Source organism: Notolepis coatsorum (genome assembly GCF_963971535.1).
Source record: "Notolepis coatsorum genome assembly, chromosome: 17".
NCBI lineage: Eukaryota > Metazoa > Chordata > Actinopteri > Aulopiformes > Paralepididae > Notolepis > Notolepis coatsorum.
Window position 1 is genome coordinate 17,755,505 of NC_140181.1, and position 15,408 is coordinate 17,770,912.

At 45.1% G+C, this 15,408-nt stretch overlaps 1 protein-coding gene across 1 annotated transcript in view; it reads right to left on the reverse strand.

Annotated features, from left to right (window-relative positions):
- The window catches only part of ntsr1 (neurotensin receptor 1 (high affinity)), a gene marked incomplete at both ends in the record, with an annotated part of 158,334 nt that overhangs the window by 6,623 nt on the left and 136,303 nt on the right, over positions 1 to 15,408 (reverse strand). Inside the window, 1 exon segment of the mRNA XM_084333358.1 lies at positions 7,725 to 7,926. Coding sequence (XP_084189484.1) covers positions 7,725 to 7,926 — 202 coding nt within the window.

Here is a 15,408-nt window from a genome sequence, read left to right on the forward strand (position 1 = left end):
GTGGTACGATGGAGTTTCACCCCAAGTCTCTCAGCCACGGTGCTCCACAGCTCAGAAGTGAACTGGGATCCCCTGTCCGAAATCAGGTCCAATGGCGTGCCAAACCGAGTGACCCAGCCGAAGATAAACGCCAGAGCCACCTCCGCAGCTGTTGTTGATGACAGGGGAACAACCTCCGGCCACCTGGTGGTCCTGTCCACCATAGTGAGGAGGTGTGTGAAACCCTGAGACGGGGAAGTGGGCCCACCAGGTCCACGTGGACATGGTCAAACCGCCTCTCTGGAATGAGAAATGGCTCCAGGGGGGCCTTAGTGTGACGATGTACCTTGGCACGCTGGCACGCCACATAGGAGGCCGCCCATACTTTGACGTCCTTCCTAAGGCCCGGCCAGACGAACTTGGCCCCTACCAGCTTGACCGACGCCTTTACCCAGGGTGTGAAAGGGCATGAATGGTGTCAAATACCCGGTGGCGCCAGTCAGTTGGACCATGGGGCGGGGCTGGCCAGTGGAGACGTCACAGAGGAGCGTGGCACCGCTGTCGTGAAACACCACATCTCGAGTCGAAGTCCTGTCACAGCCGTCCTGAATGCCTGAAGGTCTGAGTCGGTGAGCTGGTCAGCAGCCATGGCAGGCATAGTCGATGCCCAGGTGCACAGGGTGACGTGCGCCCGGGAGAGGCAGTCTGCACCTGGTTGTCTTTACCGGCTACATGCTGGATGTTGGTAGTGAACTCCGATATGCGGAAAGTTGCCGCTGCTGCCGCCCCGACCATGGCTCCGTGGTCTTGGCCATGGCAAACGTTAGGGGCTTGTGGTCGACAAACTGTGAACTCGCGGCTCTCCAGCAAGAACCTGAAGTGACGTATGGCGAGGAAGAGGGCCAGGAGCTCCCTGTCGAATGTACTATACTTCCTCTCGTTGTCGCGCAGCTTCCTACTGAAGAAGGGCCAGAGGCTGCCAGGCGCCAGCCACCCACTGCTCGCACACCGCCCTACTGCGTAATCGGAGGCATCGGTGGTGAGGGCTATAGGAGCAGCAGGAGATGGTGTGCCAGCATGGCGGCATTGGCAAGGGCAGCCTTAGAGCCCTCGAATGCCTGGACCCGCTCCGGGGACCAGCCCACGTCATCGTTGGCTCTCTTCCCCTTCAACGCCTCGTACAGAGGTCTCATCAGGTGAGCCGCATGGCCTATAAACCTATTGTAAAAATTAACCATCCCCAGGAACTCCTGGAGAGGTTTGATGGTGAGGGGGCGGAGGAAAGCAGCAATTGCCTCACCTTGGCGGGTAGAGGAACAGCCCCCTGGGAAGAGACATGGTGGTCCAGGAAATCCATGGCCGGCAGGCCAAACTGACATTTGGCCAGGTTCACGATCAGCCCATGCTCGTTGAGCCGCTCGAACAGTTGACGGAGATGTCCCCGATGCTCCTCCACCAATGCACTGGCTACCAGGATGTCATCCAGATAAATAAACAAAAATGACAGGCCTCGCAGCACAGAGTCCATCAGCCGCTGGAATGTTTGCGCTGCCCCTTTAAGGCCGAATGGCATGCGCAGGAATTCAAACAGTCCAAACGGGGTGATAATGGCAGTCTTGGGCACGTCGAGCGGATGGACCGGCACCTGGTGGTAGCCACGCACCAAATCTATTTTAGAAAAAATTGTGGCGCCCGCCAGGTGGGCAGAGAAATCCTGGATATGTGGCACTGGGTACCGGTCATGAGTGGTGATGTTATTTAGGCGACGGAAATCACCACACGGACGCCACTTCCCGTCCGCCTTGGGGACCATGTGTAGTGGGGAGGCCCAAGGACTGTTGGACCGGCGCACAATGCCGAGACGTTCCATTGTGGCAAACTCCTCCCTGGATATTGCCAGCTTAGCAGCATCCAGGCGGCGCGCCCGTGCATAAACTGGCGGCCCCACCGTTGGGATGTAATGTTCCACCCCATGCTTGACGACAGAGGCAGAGAAAGTGGGGACAGTCAGAGCAGGAAACTCAGCGAGGAGGCGCTGGTACATATTGCCTGTGGCGAGCATATTGGCCAGGGCAGGCGGCCCCGGCCCCCCCAGTGTGCAGGGGTATGTGTTCAAGGACACAGAGCCAATCAGCCTACGGTTTGCAACGTCCACTAACAGTCTGTGAGCACACAAAAGATCCATGCCCAGTATAGGCACCGACACTGAAGCAATAATAAATTCCCAGCTAAACTGCTGTCCATGTAAACACATAGTCACGTACCTGGTACCAAACGTATGGATGGAAGTCCCATTAGCCGCGTCCAGGGGTGGTCCATGTCCGTTTCCCAAGGCGTCCGTGGCCAACGCAGGCAGGATGCTCCTCTGGGCGCCCGAATCCACCAACAGACGCCTTCCAGACAACGTGTCCTCGATAAACAACAGCTCGTTGATATTGACGCCAGCGCTCATAGCCGCTAACGAGCGCCGGCTCTTGCGTTTCCCTGGTTACCAAAGTTGCATGGTGGAACACAGCTCTTCGCTTTGTTGCCAAAACGGCGATGATAGTAACAAAGCCCTCTATCATCCCTCTGTGTCTGATCCCTGCAATCACACACCCGATCAGACACAGCAGCCACACAGTACTGACGGGAGGCCAGTAGTATCCTGTCCGCCTCCTCCGCCAATCCCCGGTAATCCTTGGTGCGCACAAGAGGCGAGCTGGCCAGAGCCGTGCGCACCGGAGTCGGGAGTTGACGCAGGAACAGCTGCACAAAAAAAAATGTAGCGTCACCTGAACCGAGCAGTGCTAGCATGTTCTCCATCAGTTCTGTTGGTTTACTGTCCCCCAATCCGTTGAGAGACAATAGGCGCTCCGCGCGCTCGGCATCTGACAGCTGGAACAACCGCAACAGCTGTTCTCTGAGCGCGTTGTATTTGCCGGCTGCTGGTGGTTCTCTCAGGAATCCCATCACCCGGCGTGTAGTGGAGGAATCCAATGCCGCGACAACATGATAATATTTAGTCTCATCCGACATTATTCCGCAGAGGTGAAATTGTGCCTCGATGTGCTGAAACCACAGGGCCGGGTCATGCTGCCAAAACTCTGGCAACTTGACTGTAGCTGCATACACTGCGGGAACCACAGCCGGTGGATTCTCGTTATTGCTCATATTTCACAAGTCAGGGTCACCACTGTGGAAGTGAATCAATGAGACGAGCAGACGGAGTATCGAGTCTCTGAACTTTACTTCCAAACAAAATCACAGAACCAAAGTACAGCCACACCCTTAAGTCAACTCCCTCTTGTCACTCAATCAGTGTCCATTCTGAAGTGAGACACCTCCCTCTAGTGTCCACCACAATAGTTTATTTAAACCAGTATGAATATTACTTGTAATTAGGGCTGACCCCTATTAGTCGATTAGTTGACTAATCGGTCGAAAGGAGCCGTAGTCAACTGGCCAACCTCTTCTAAGTCAAATATATATTAAAAAAATTATTATAATTTATAATTTTTTATTTTATTTTTTTTATCATTCTTTCCAAAAGAAAAGAGGCCTAGAAGCGTGGCTAACACTAATGGCATGCATACCAGAGGCGAACTGCCTATGAAAACAGGCACAGAGGCACTGAAAGAGGATTTCACCCATCTAATGAACACAGTAGACTAGACAAATATCAAGATGTATCCATCAGGGGACCAATTGCATGCTTTTGCAGAGGACAAGAAGCCTTCAGTCGACTCCTTCAGACATTAAGCACCCCCCACAGCCCAAATGGAATGATACATTTAAAAAAAAATATATATATCAAAAAAATATATACATATACTTTTTATTTATTTTTTTTGTCTACCAATAGTCGACTAACGGCAAATGTTGGCAAATCATAGTCGACCATCCAAATCCTTAGTCGGGGACAGCCCTACAATACAAGTATCAGCAATATTCAATAGTTTATTTAAACCTGTATGAATATGACTTGTATGACATTGTAGCAGAGTAGCCTATTGGCACTGCCCCTTTAAGACAGGCAGTCTAATAGCCATATAGGACTCAGCTGAGTTGATTGCAGAGGTGAAGGAGAGCAAGTGGAGCAGAGCAGGAGAGAGGAGAGAAGTTATATAGAGGAGAGGGGAGTGAGAGAGGAGAGAGGAGAGAGAGGAGAGAGGAGTGAGAGAGGAGAGGGGAGTGAGAGAGGAGAGAGAGAGGAGAGAGGAGTGAGAGAGGATAGAGGAGAGAGAGAGGAGAGAGGAGAGAAGTGAGAGAGAGGAGAGGGAGTGAGAGAGGAGAGAGGAGAGAGAGAGGAGAGAGGAGTGAGAGAGAGGAGAGAGGAGAGAAGTGAGAGAGAGGAGAGGGAGTGAGAGAGGAGAGAAGTGAGAGAGAGGAGAGGGAGTGAGAGAGGAGAGAGAGAGGAGAGAAGTGAGAGAGAGGAGAGGGGAGTGAGAGAGGAGAGAAGTGAGAGAGAGGAGAGGGGAGTGAGAGAGGAGAGAGGAGAGAGAGAGGAGAGAGGAGTGAGAGAGAGGAGAGAGGAGATAAGTGAGAGAGAGGAGAGGGAGTGAGAGGGGAGAGAGGAGAGAGAGAGGAGAGAGGAGTGAGAGAGAGGAGAGAGGAGAGAAGTGAGAGAGAGGAGAGGGAGTGAGAGAGGAGAGAGGAGAGAAGTGAGAGAGAGGAGAGAGGAGTGAGAGAGGAGAGAGGAGAGAAGTGAGAGAGAGGAGAGAGGAGTGAGAGAGGAGAGAGGAGAGAAGTGAGAGAGAGGAGAGGGGAGTGAGAGAGGAGAGAGGAGAGAAGTGAGAGAGAGGAGTGAAGTGAGAGAGGAGTGAAGTGAGAGAGGAGAGAGGAGAGAAGTGATAGAGAGGAGAGGGGAGTGAGAGAGGACAGAGGAGAGAAGTGAGAGAGAGGAGTGAAGTGAGAGAGGAGAGAGGAGTGAAGTGAGAGAGAGGAGAGGGGAGTGAGAGAGGAGAGAGGAGAGAAGTGAGAGAGAGGAGAGGGGAGTGAGAGAGGAGAGAGGAGAGAAGTGAGAGAGAGGAGTGAAGTGAGAGAGGAGAGAGGAGAGAAGTGAGAGAGGAGAGAGGAGAGAAGTGAGAGAGGAGAGGGGAGAGAAGTGAGAGAGAGGAGTGAAGTGAGAGAGGAGAGAGGAGTGAAGTGAGAGAGAGGAGAGAAGTGAGAGAGAGGAGTGAAGTGAGAGAGGAGAGATGAGTGAAGTGAGAGAGGAGAGAGGAGAGAAGTGAGAGAGGAGAGGGGAGTGAGAGAGGAGAGAGGAGAGCAGTGAGAGAGAGGAGTGAAGTGAGAGAGGAGAGAGGAGTGAAGTGAGAGAGAGGAGAGGGGAGTGAGAGAGGAGAGAGGAGAGAAGTGAGAGAGAGGAGTGAAGTGAGAGAGAAGAGAATGGAGTGAGAGAGGAGAGGGGAGAGAAGTTAGAGAGAGGAGAGGGGAGTGAGAGAGGAGAGAGGAGAGAAGTTAGAGAGAGGAGAGGGGAGTGAGAGAGGAGAGAGGAGAGAAGTGAGAGAGAGGAGAGGGGAGTGAGAGAGGAGAGAGGAGAGGGGAGTGAGAGAGGAGAGAAGTGAGAGAGAGGAGAGGGGAGTGAGAGGAGAGAGGAGAGAAGTGAGATAGAGGAGTGAAGTGAGAGAGGAGAGAGGAGTGAAGTGAGAGAGGAGTGAAGTGAGAGAGAGGAGAGAGGAGTGAGAGAGGAGAGAGGAGAGAAGTGAGAGAGAGGAGTGAAGTGAGAGAGGAGAGAGGAGTGAAGTGAGAGAGAGGAGAGGGGAGTGAGAGAGGAGAGAGGAGAGAAGTGAGAGAGAGGAGTGAAGTGAGAGAGGAGAGAGGAGTGAAGTGAGAGAGGAGTGAAGTGAAAGGAAAGATTTGCCTCTAGGATGGAACCCAGGTATGTAATTTCATCTTTCCTTGTGACAATATTGTCACCCACTGTAACTGAGAAGCCGTCGGTCTTGCTGAGTTTGTTTTTTGATCCGATGTACTACAGTGTACTATTAGAAGTACTACAGTGTCAGATACAAGGATCAGGATTAAATGAAGGACAGTATTTGAACTAGGCGGGTTTACCCTACAGTACCTCTTCTCATTGAGTGTGTCAGATCCGTCACTAAGCTGTTGGAGGCCATAGGCAAAAAGATTATTCGGGGCCGTCACTAGGAGCCCTTCCATTTTACCAAATGTACATGTTCAAAGTAGAATTGATGTTCAATTGTCTTTTTCACTAAAAACCTGTACAAATGTATTCCAATTTTAGTTTTTCTTGTGTAATAACAGTTTGATACACATTCAAAACATACAGTAAAGTGAAAGAAATAACAGATAGTGAAAGCTGAAGTAGTTCTGAAAAAAGGGTGAAAAGCACTTACTCACAGCACATTCTCTGACTATTACACAGCAATAACAGCTAAATATACCTCTGACTATTACACAGCAATAACAGATAAATATACCTACTGTACACTGTAGCACTCAACACTTTGATGAACATTGTTGTTGACTGGTGTGTCTGTTCTCTATCTGCTTGGTTGGACTGCATGTATTTTTTTCTGTTTTCGTATTTGTTCCTGTCTTTTTTGTTTCTCTTTCCTTCCCGGGATGCACCCCGGGCCAATGTAACTATTGGTTGAGGGGCGCAATATAAATAAATGTATCATATCATTGTTACTCAGCTGATAGAGTTGTGCCCTTCCTGATGACTTGTCGTAGAGAACTTGTAAGTCAGTTTGGATAAAAAAGCGTCAGTCACTTCTATCCCCAGGCCATCAGGATGCTCAACGAACAATAACACTATGCAACAACCATCAAATGCACTCACAGCACACACATCCACACGCACACACTCACTTTAAACAAACAACTCACTGCAGCACCCACTTTACACACTTTAGAACACCTAAACACACTTTATATTTATTGGTAACGAATTTGCACTACAACCCATACCTTCGTGGGGCGGCTTTGGCTCAGGGGTAGAGCGGGTCGTCCAATGATCGAAGGGTTGGTGGTTCGAATCCCGCTCAAGCCCATGTCCATCCCATCGCCGTTGTGTCCTTGGGCAAGACACTTAACCTACTTGCCTCGTATGATTGTGTATGCATGTGAATTAATGTTGGTGGTGGTCGGAGGGGGGGCCGTGGGCGATGATTATTCGCCACGCTTCCGTGAGTCTGCCTCAGGGCAGCTCTGGCTGCAATTGTAGCTTACCACCACCGGTATGACTGTGTATGAATGAATAATGGACTCTGTGAAGCGCTCTGGGTCAGTGAAGAGCGCTATATAAATCCAAGTCATTATTATTATTATTATTATTATTATTATTATTATTATTACACCTTACTGTAAATTGTACCTAAATTGTACCTCATCCCATTTCTCCTTTGCACTATATAGTATATTGTATATTAGTATATTGTATGGTAACTCAGTTACTTGTACTCTGCATTGAACATTGTACATATGTACATACTGAACACTTGTGTCTACGTACGTGACTTCTATTTTATACTGGCTATACTTATTTTATTTTATTTTATACTTATCTATTTTTGTCTAGCACAGTCTCTGGAGCGTAACAGAAAGAAGCATTTTGTATAAAAGTATTCTGTACTTCTGTATGACAACTAATAAAGAAACTTGAGCTAAATGACTAAATGTAAATGCTATATACAATAATGTAAATGCTTTACAATAATAATGCTATACAACACTCACTGAGCACTAGGACTCTGTGGCGTAGGGACTGAGCTCGTTGGGTTAGGGTTAGGGTTACTCACTGAGCACCAGGACTCCGTGGCGTAGGGACTGAGCTCGGTTGGGCTCGACGGTGACGTTCAGCGTGGTGGCGTTTCCTCCAACGATGCAGACGCGGTTCTCTTGCTCCGCCTCTTTGAACATCCGCAGCAGCTGATTGGCTATGATCCCGTTCAGTGCCGATATGGCTGCCATAGGGACGATGAAGGACAGGAACGCGTTCACCTGAGAGAGAGCGATAGAGCGAGAGCGAGAGCGAGAGCGAGAGAGAGAGAGAGAGAGAAAGAGGAGGGGGGGGGTTAGACAGGGGTGCAGTTTGAGTCCAACCCTCTTCAACATATACATCTGGCAAAAAACAACAACATTGAAACAAGCTGCAGCACTGGCATCCCATCCCCCTAGTGAACACAGAAGTCAAATGCCTACTGTTTGCAGATGATCTGGTGCTGCTGTCTCCAACAAAAGGGCTACAACAGCACCTTGATCTTCTGCACAAATTCTCCCAGACCTGGGCACTGACAGTAAATCTAACCAAAACAAAGGTTATGATATAATCCAAAAAAGGCCCAGCCTACAACAACACAAACACAAATTCCTCCTAGACACAATTGTCCTAGAACACACAAAAAACTACACCTATCTCGGCCTAAACAGTGCTACAGGGAACTTCAACCAAGCTGTGAACGACCTGAGAGACAAAGCAAAAAGGGCTTTTTATGCAATCAAAAGGAACATCAAGCTAGACAATTAAAATCTGGCTCAAAATATTAGACTCCATCATAGAACCCATTTCCCTGTATGGTTGTGAGGTCTGGGGCCCACTTGCAAACCAAGATTTCACAAAACAAAACACCAAATTGAGACTCTGCATGCAGAATTCTGCAAATCCATTCTCCGCACCCAACGGAAAACATCAAATAATGTATGCAAAACGGAACTAGGAAGATACCCACTAATTATCAAAATCCAAAAGAGAGCATTTAAATGTTATAACCACCTAAAGAAAGTGACCCAGACACACTCCATAACAAAGCCCTGACCTACAGAGAGACCCTTGAGAGATGCCCACTCAGACAGATTAGATTAGATTAATTTTATTGTCATTACACAGTACAAAACAGTGCAACAAGATTGTGTTCGTCCAACCAGGATGTGACCATCAACAGTCAGTTGCAATATAAGACACATATAAATAAAACTGTACAGTAAAGTGCAATGGTTAGCACAATGTGCGATATATATATTTTTAATAATAATAAAAAGAAAGTCTACATACAGTAGGCTATGGCTATATACAGAGGTATACAGTGAGGTGCAGTGGGCTAAGTAGAGTTTTGATTAAGAAGTCTGACAGCTGTGAGGCTGCAGTAGCGTGATTCTGGGACTCTGCTCACAAACACAAGCAGAGCCACCAGACAGAAACCACACTGGACTAAACCAAATTATAAGAAAACTAAAAGAAAACTATCTGACACATTGGAAAGAATCAACCCAAAACCGAAGCAAATTGAAATTCTATTTGGCCCTAAACAGAGAGTACACAGTGGCAGAATACCTGAGCACTGTGACTGATCCAAAACTAAGAAGATCCTTGACTAGGTACAGACTCAGCGAGCACAGCCTAGCCACAGAGAAAGGCCGCCATGAGCAGACCTGGCTCCCAAGAGAAGACAGACTGTGCACCCACTGCACATAAGAAGAGGTGGAAACCGAGCTCCACTTCTTAACAACCTGCCCACTATACCAAGACATCAGAGACATATACTTCCCACCAGTGGCGGACTCAGGCTGTTTGAAGGGCAGGCGCGAAAAGAAAAAAAGGTCACCTACTGCACAACATGGGACCCCATCAGTGAGCAAAAAGCTATGATGCGTCATGTATGGTGAAATAGTCTTCATCCTTGATTAAAATTAACATTAGAATAACATAGACAATCCAGATTAATAGTATAACCACACCTCTATGATAAAAACACACATTTATAAGCCAAATGATTCCTCCCAATTACAAAATCTTGAGGCTTGCCTGCTTGCCGTCAAAAAGTGGATGTTGCAAAACGTTCTACTCCTTAATGCAGATAAAACTGAGATGTTAATTGTTGGCCCCCCAAACCACAGAGGCCTGTTTCAGGACATCTCCCTCAACTTTGATACTTGTCATGTATCCCAGAGCTCCACCATAAAAAACCTCGGAGTAATTTTTTATTCCTCCCCGTCACCAAAATTGCCTTCTTCCATCTTCGTAATATCGCCAAAATGTGCCCCATTTTAACTCTGGCTGATGCTGAAACCCTAATTCATGCTTTTGTCTCATCATGTCTAGACTACTGTAATGCACTTTTTTCAGGCCTACCTAATTCAAGCATCAAAAATCTTCAACTCGTGCAAATTGCCGCTGCACGGATACTAACTAAAACTAGAAAATTTGATCACATCACACCAGTTGTGTCCGCCCTACACTGGACTTCCTATTCAAGCCCGATCTGACTTTCACCTAAAAAAAATTAAATGGGCTTGCACCGCTCTATCTATCCGATCTCATCTCCCGATACTCGCCCACTCGTGCTCTGCGCTCACAAAATGTGGGGCTTCTATCGATTCCTAATGTTAAAAAGAAATCCGCCGGCCACAGAGCCTTTGTCTACTGCGCTCCCTACCTGTGGAACAAATTACCTGCCGTCATCAGGGGCGCCTGCTCTGTCGAAGCTTTTAAATCCCTGCTTAAGACCCATCTTTTCTCTCTCTCCTTCAACCTACCCTGATCTCACCTGGTCGGGGACTGACCCTTAGATTAATCTGTCTAGTTTAGTTAGGATGTCTATTTGCTCCCATGTCTGCTTTTCTCCAGACATGGGAGAACTTTTTAACCTCTGTCTCCGTCTCAACCGGTCCCATGGAACAGCTTCATACCGTCTTCTGTCTGGCCTGCAATGCTGAACCTTCTGAGTGACTTCTCCTGCCCCCACAGGGCATACGGCCCTGAGCTAGTGTCTTGTATCTCATCCTGTATCCATACGCTTGCAGTAGTTCTTGTTGTAACTATTATATAGATAAAATACACTTTCATTACAGAAAGTAATATATAAAATACACACACATAGTTTAGTTGGTGATAACGTTTTGTTTTATTTGTTTTTATTTGCTTTAATGAAGTTGAAAATAGCACTGTGTGGTTACCACCACTAATATATTTGTCTTTCAGCACCACTCAAGAGTGGACAGCTCCTGCCACCAGCGCTGCTGTGAAGTGTGAACTGCATGTGACTCGAGTCACTGGACTTGATTGTATTAGAAACAGCCGTGATATGTTTGGCGCGGCTCGTCAAGCAGACAGAATGTGAAATGATTTTGATGGTGAAAGAACTGAATTGTACTAGAAATTGTAAACTAATAGAAAAATAAAAGAAATTAAGATTTGATTCAAAAGAAAAGCAACGACTGGACATTCCCTGTTTCATCTTTGTAACAGTTCTATCTATTACTCTATTTCACAATTTTCTTATATACTATGATTCTACTGTCACCATGTATGCATATGCTCACTACATGTATTTATTGCGTGGTTTCATTGCTGGGTTAAGTACTTCTATTCTATTCACATAATATGCTTACTTCATATATCTATTCTATTCACATATATGCTTACCACTTGTATCTATTGCTATGGTGGTGTAGTGGTTAACACTGTCGCCTCACAGCAAGAAGGTCCAGGGTTCGATTCCCGCTTGGGGACCAGGTTTCCATGATGCCAGTTACCCAGGTGGGGTATCTCCCAGGCCTTTCTGTGTGGAGTTTGCATGTTCTCCCCGTGCTCGCAAGGGTTTCCCCCCCGATAAGATAAACCCAATGGAAAAACATGCACAAGAATAGATCGCTAACGCTGTGGCGTCCTTGACAAAGACGGACAGGAGCACTTGGATTGGTCCCCTGGCGCGGCTCACGTTGACGCCTGTCTGCTCCCGGCTGCCCTTGGGGGGGAAGGACGACGGGAGGGTTAATCGCAGATACGAATTGCATGCATGCATCGCATGTGTGCCGATTGATGACCTCTGAGCAGGTCCTAAATTATTATAATTATTATTATGTCCGCCCATCACAATCACGCAAGCTGTCTAACGCCTGTCCCGTCTCCCTGCCCCGCCCCTGTGCCTCAAATAGATCCGCTATCAGCTTTATCTTTAATCTTTCAAAATGTTCAGTTGCTATCGCTATCAGCTCTATCTTAAATTTTTCAAAATGTTCAGTTGCTATCGCATGCACTCATCTGTGTTTCACTACACACATGAGTGCATGCTTACCAACTGTTCGCCTGTTTTTACTGCAACACTACTATCACCGACATCTAAGAAGGGAGATCCCCCCTTGAATGGCCCTTCTAAGGTTTCTCTCCTCCACATTGCCTGTGGTGCATTTTTTCCTATTGCTAGGTTTTAGTGAGTTTTTCCTTACCTTCGCATGCGGTATGTCTGGGAGTGTTGCATTTATTTAGCATTTATTAAAAAAAATATTGGACCTTATGGTATTCTTGTTTTGTTCTTGACTTATTGTGATGTTTCTTCTTGACTTGTTTAAAGAAGACGTGTACGGCCCATGGGGACATTAACGTGTGTTGTCGGGCCTTACAAATAAATTTGATTTGATTTGATTTGAAACAATACACCTTTAAAATGTTTATTTCACCTCATTGTCATGGTGTTTGAAAAGTAGATTTATCATGGTGTTTGAAGGCCTAAACCATTGCTGCAGTGGTACATTTCTCAATGCTAAAGATATCAGTGAGGAATATAAATATTTGGGAAACAGCATTTTAATAGGGTCTGGGTTGAAAAATAGTGAAACTATTCTTTAAAAGCTATTTACAACATATATTTTACAGGATATAAAACAGTTTAACAGTTGAAGTTAATTTGAGTGCCGTTGAGCTTCTTCCTTTCTCTCCTTCTCTCCTCCCCTTCTCTCCTCATGTCCTCTCCTTCTCTCCTCCTGCCCTCTCCTTCTGTCCTCCTGTACTCCCCTTCTCTCCTCCTGTCCTCTCCTCATGTCCTCTCCTCTCCTTCTCTCATCATGTCCTCTCCTTCTCTCCTCTATCTCTATCTTCCCCATTCTCTCCATTAAACTTAATATATTGTACCTGGATAATGGCTGGATCAGTGGGATATTTTAATGGCAACAGGAGAGCATTCAAGTTATTTGCCGTTTTAATAATTTCTCTCCCTATCATAATTTTCATCCTCACTTTCTTTAGCATCTCCATGACCGTCTTCATCATCATTTATCTCCATAGCATCATCTGTATTCTCTCTTTCCTCAACTTCTTCATCATTTCTCTCCATAGAATCATCTGCATTTTCTCTTTCCTCCACTTCTTCACCATCTCTCTTCGTGATATCATCATTTCCCTCTTGAATATTTCTATCTTCATTGTCTGTACTGTCTTTATCTAAGGTGGAGCAAATAATATTTGTTTTATAATAGTAATATAATTGTACTGTATATAATATTCGTACTGTAGCCTACAATTAGGGGTGGACGGTATAAACGGTAAATGGTATGAATTTGCGCTACGGTATGGATTTTGACTATACCTTCATACCTTGTGACCGGTAGACTAGAGCAGCTAGTCACAGCAGTAGCAATGACGTTAACGTTACTTGACGATTCACTCGACGTTTGCAGTGGTCGTTGCATAGTGTTTCATTGTACTAAGTTTTTCTCCACTTGCTCAGGGACCTTGCCATATAGTTTAGGCATTTCAATTTGGCTAAGGAGGCTGAGAGGAGACTTGCTTTAGCGCAGCAATGGGCTAACGTTAGCCGCTAAGCTAACGTTCTAACGTGACTCTGCGGCACCAGTTTCATTAGTGAGGAAAGGGGGGGGGGGGGTATATTGACAAGGCTTGACAACAGAGGTTCAAAGATAATTTCAAATTGATTGGCTATTCGTTTCTTTATATCACTTTATCCATCGGGCTGCTCTCGTTTCCAACTCTGTGTTGACAATGACATCCTGGTGTGACATCATCAACTACGGCAACTTAGGACGCTCTAACCTCAAACTCAAACATATTACATCACGCTCTCTTGCTCTCTCTCTACGTTGTCAAACATGTACACTAAAGTTAAGTTATGTTGGAGTTTTATTGTGTTTGAGTTGTTTGAGGGAAAGAAACCTCCTGTCCTGCAGTAGTTTTTATTTTCACTTTGTGCCACTTGATTTATTGTATTTAATGAAAAAAGTGTTTTTCAGAGATGGAAGTAACTTGAGAAAAGGTTTTGCATTTTTCTATTGCAGTTTTGCACAATAAATGTTCTTAAAATACCTCTGTACTATGTGAAATATGTCCTAGTAATACAAGAGTACAGTAATAGCTGCCAGTGTTTTACCCCTTTAGACGCATTTACAGTATATAGACATATACCGTGATATATACCATTACCTATGCTTCAAATTATACCGTGATATAAATGTTAGACCATACCGTCCAGCCCTACCTACAATGTTATAATTGTATTATAAAATGATATGTCATATAGCACTACCACTAGCCCTCTTGCCTTGATTGGAATAAAAAGGGTCTATGGTTGGTCAATTTAAATGTTTAAGACAGAATTTTCTGTCCAAAATACGCATTATTGACCATGTTAGCACCAGATGCTCAGTTATAATCCAAACTATGGCTCTGTGAGACAAGCTTGTACACATAGCTAGTAGTGAGGACTTACAAATACATACCTGTATCCTTATCTCCTCTCTTACTATTATTGCTTTACACAACATTTTTCAAAGAGAAGCTGCCTCTCGCAGCATTTTCAGCTGCTTTTTAATATTCTTCCGATTTCTTTCTCTCCTTGGCATTCTGTAATCATAGAATATAGGCCAATGCTAAACCCAACTTAAGTTTACTACCACTCTTAAGTTAGCTTTAAAAAGCAATTCACACTGAACTTTAAAGTGCTATGGGTATATCTTGTGCAAATTTTCCTAAAATAATTTGTACACTTTATTTGTAAATTGAGAACACAGGTTAGCATAGAATCAGCTAAGCTGAGTTAGCTAGCTACAGTAGTAATACAGCTAGCCTACAGTAGCCTAGAGTGTTGTCACGATACTGGAATTTCGACTTCGATACGATACCTTGAAAAGTATCGATACTTCGATATTATTTCGATATCAAAAAGAATATATATATATATATATATATATATATATATATATATATATATATATTTTTTTTTTAACAGATTTAGCTTCAAATTTTGCTTCTCTCTGGTACTATAAGTGAAGATAAATATAACACTTTTAAAACCCTTTGTTTATCTTTAGATCACACATTTAAAAATAACTGTTCATCTCACTTCAATCATTTTTATTGCAAATGCAGAACATGGTATTTTCTCAAGCAGACAGATGTAAACACTGTAATCTGTGTTGCATGTACCTGACAAACTGAACTGTTTGTATTACAGTTAATAACAGTTTCGATTTTTATTTAAAGATAACGAGAGAGAGAGAGAGAGAGAGAGAGAGAGAGAGAGAGAGAGAGAGAGAGAGAGTTCTTTAATAGTTGCCATACAGAAGTACAGAATACTTTCATACAAAATGCTTCTTACTGTTACGCTCCAGAGACTGTGCTAGACAAGATAGTATCAAATAACATAATATAGCATGTAATTTAGAAGAAAAATGAGGTCACAGTGTTCGGTATAG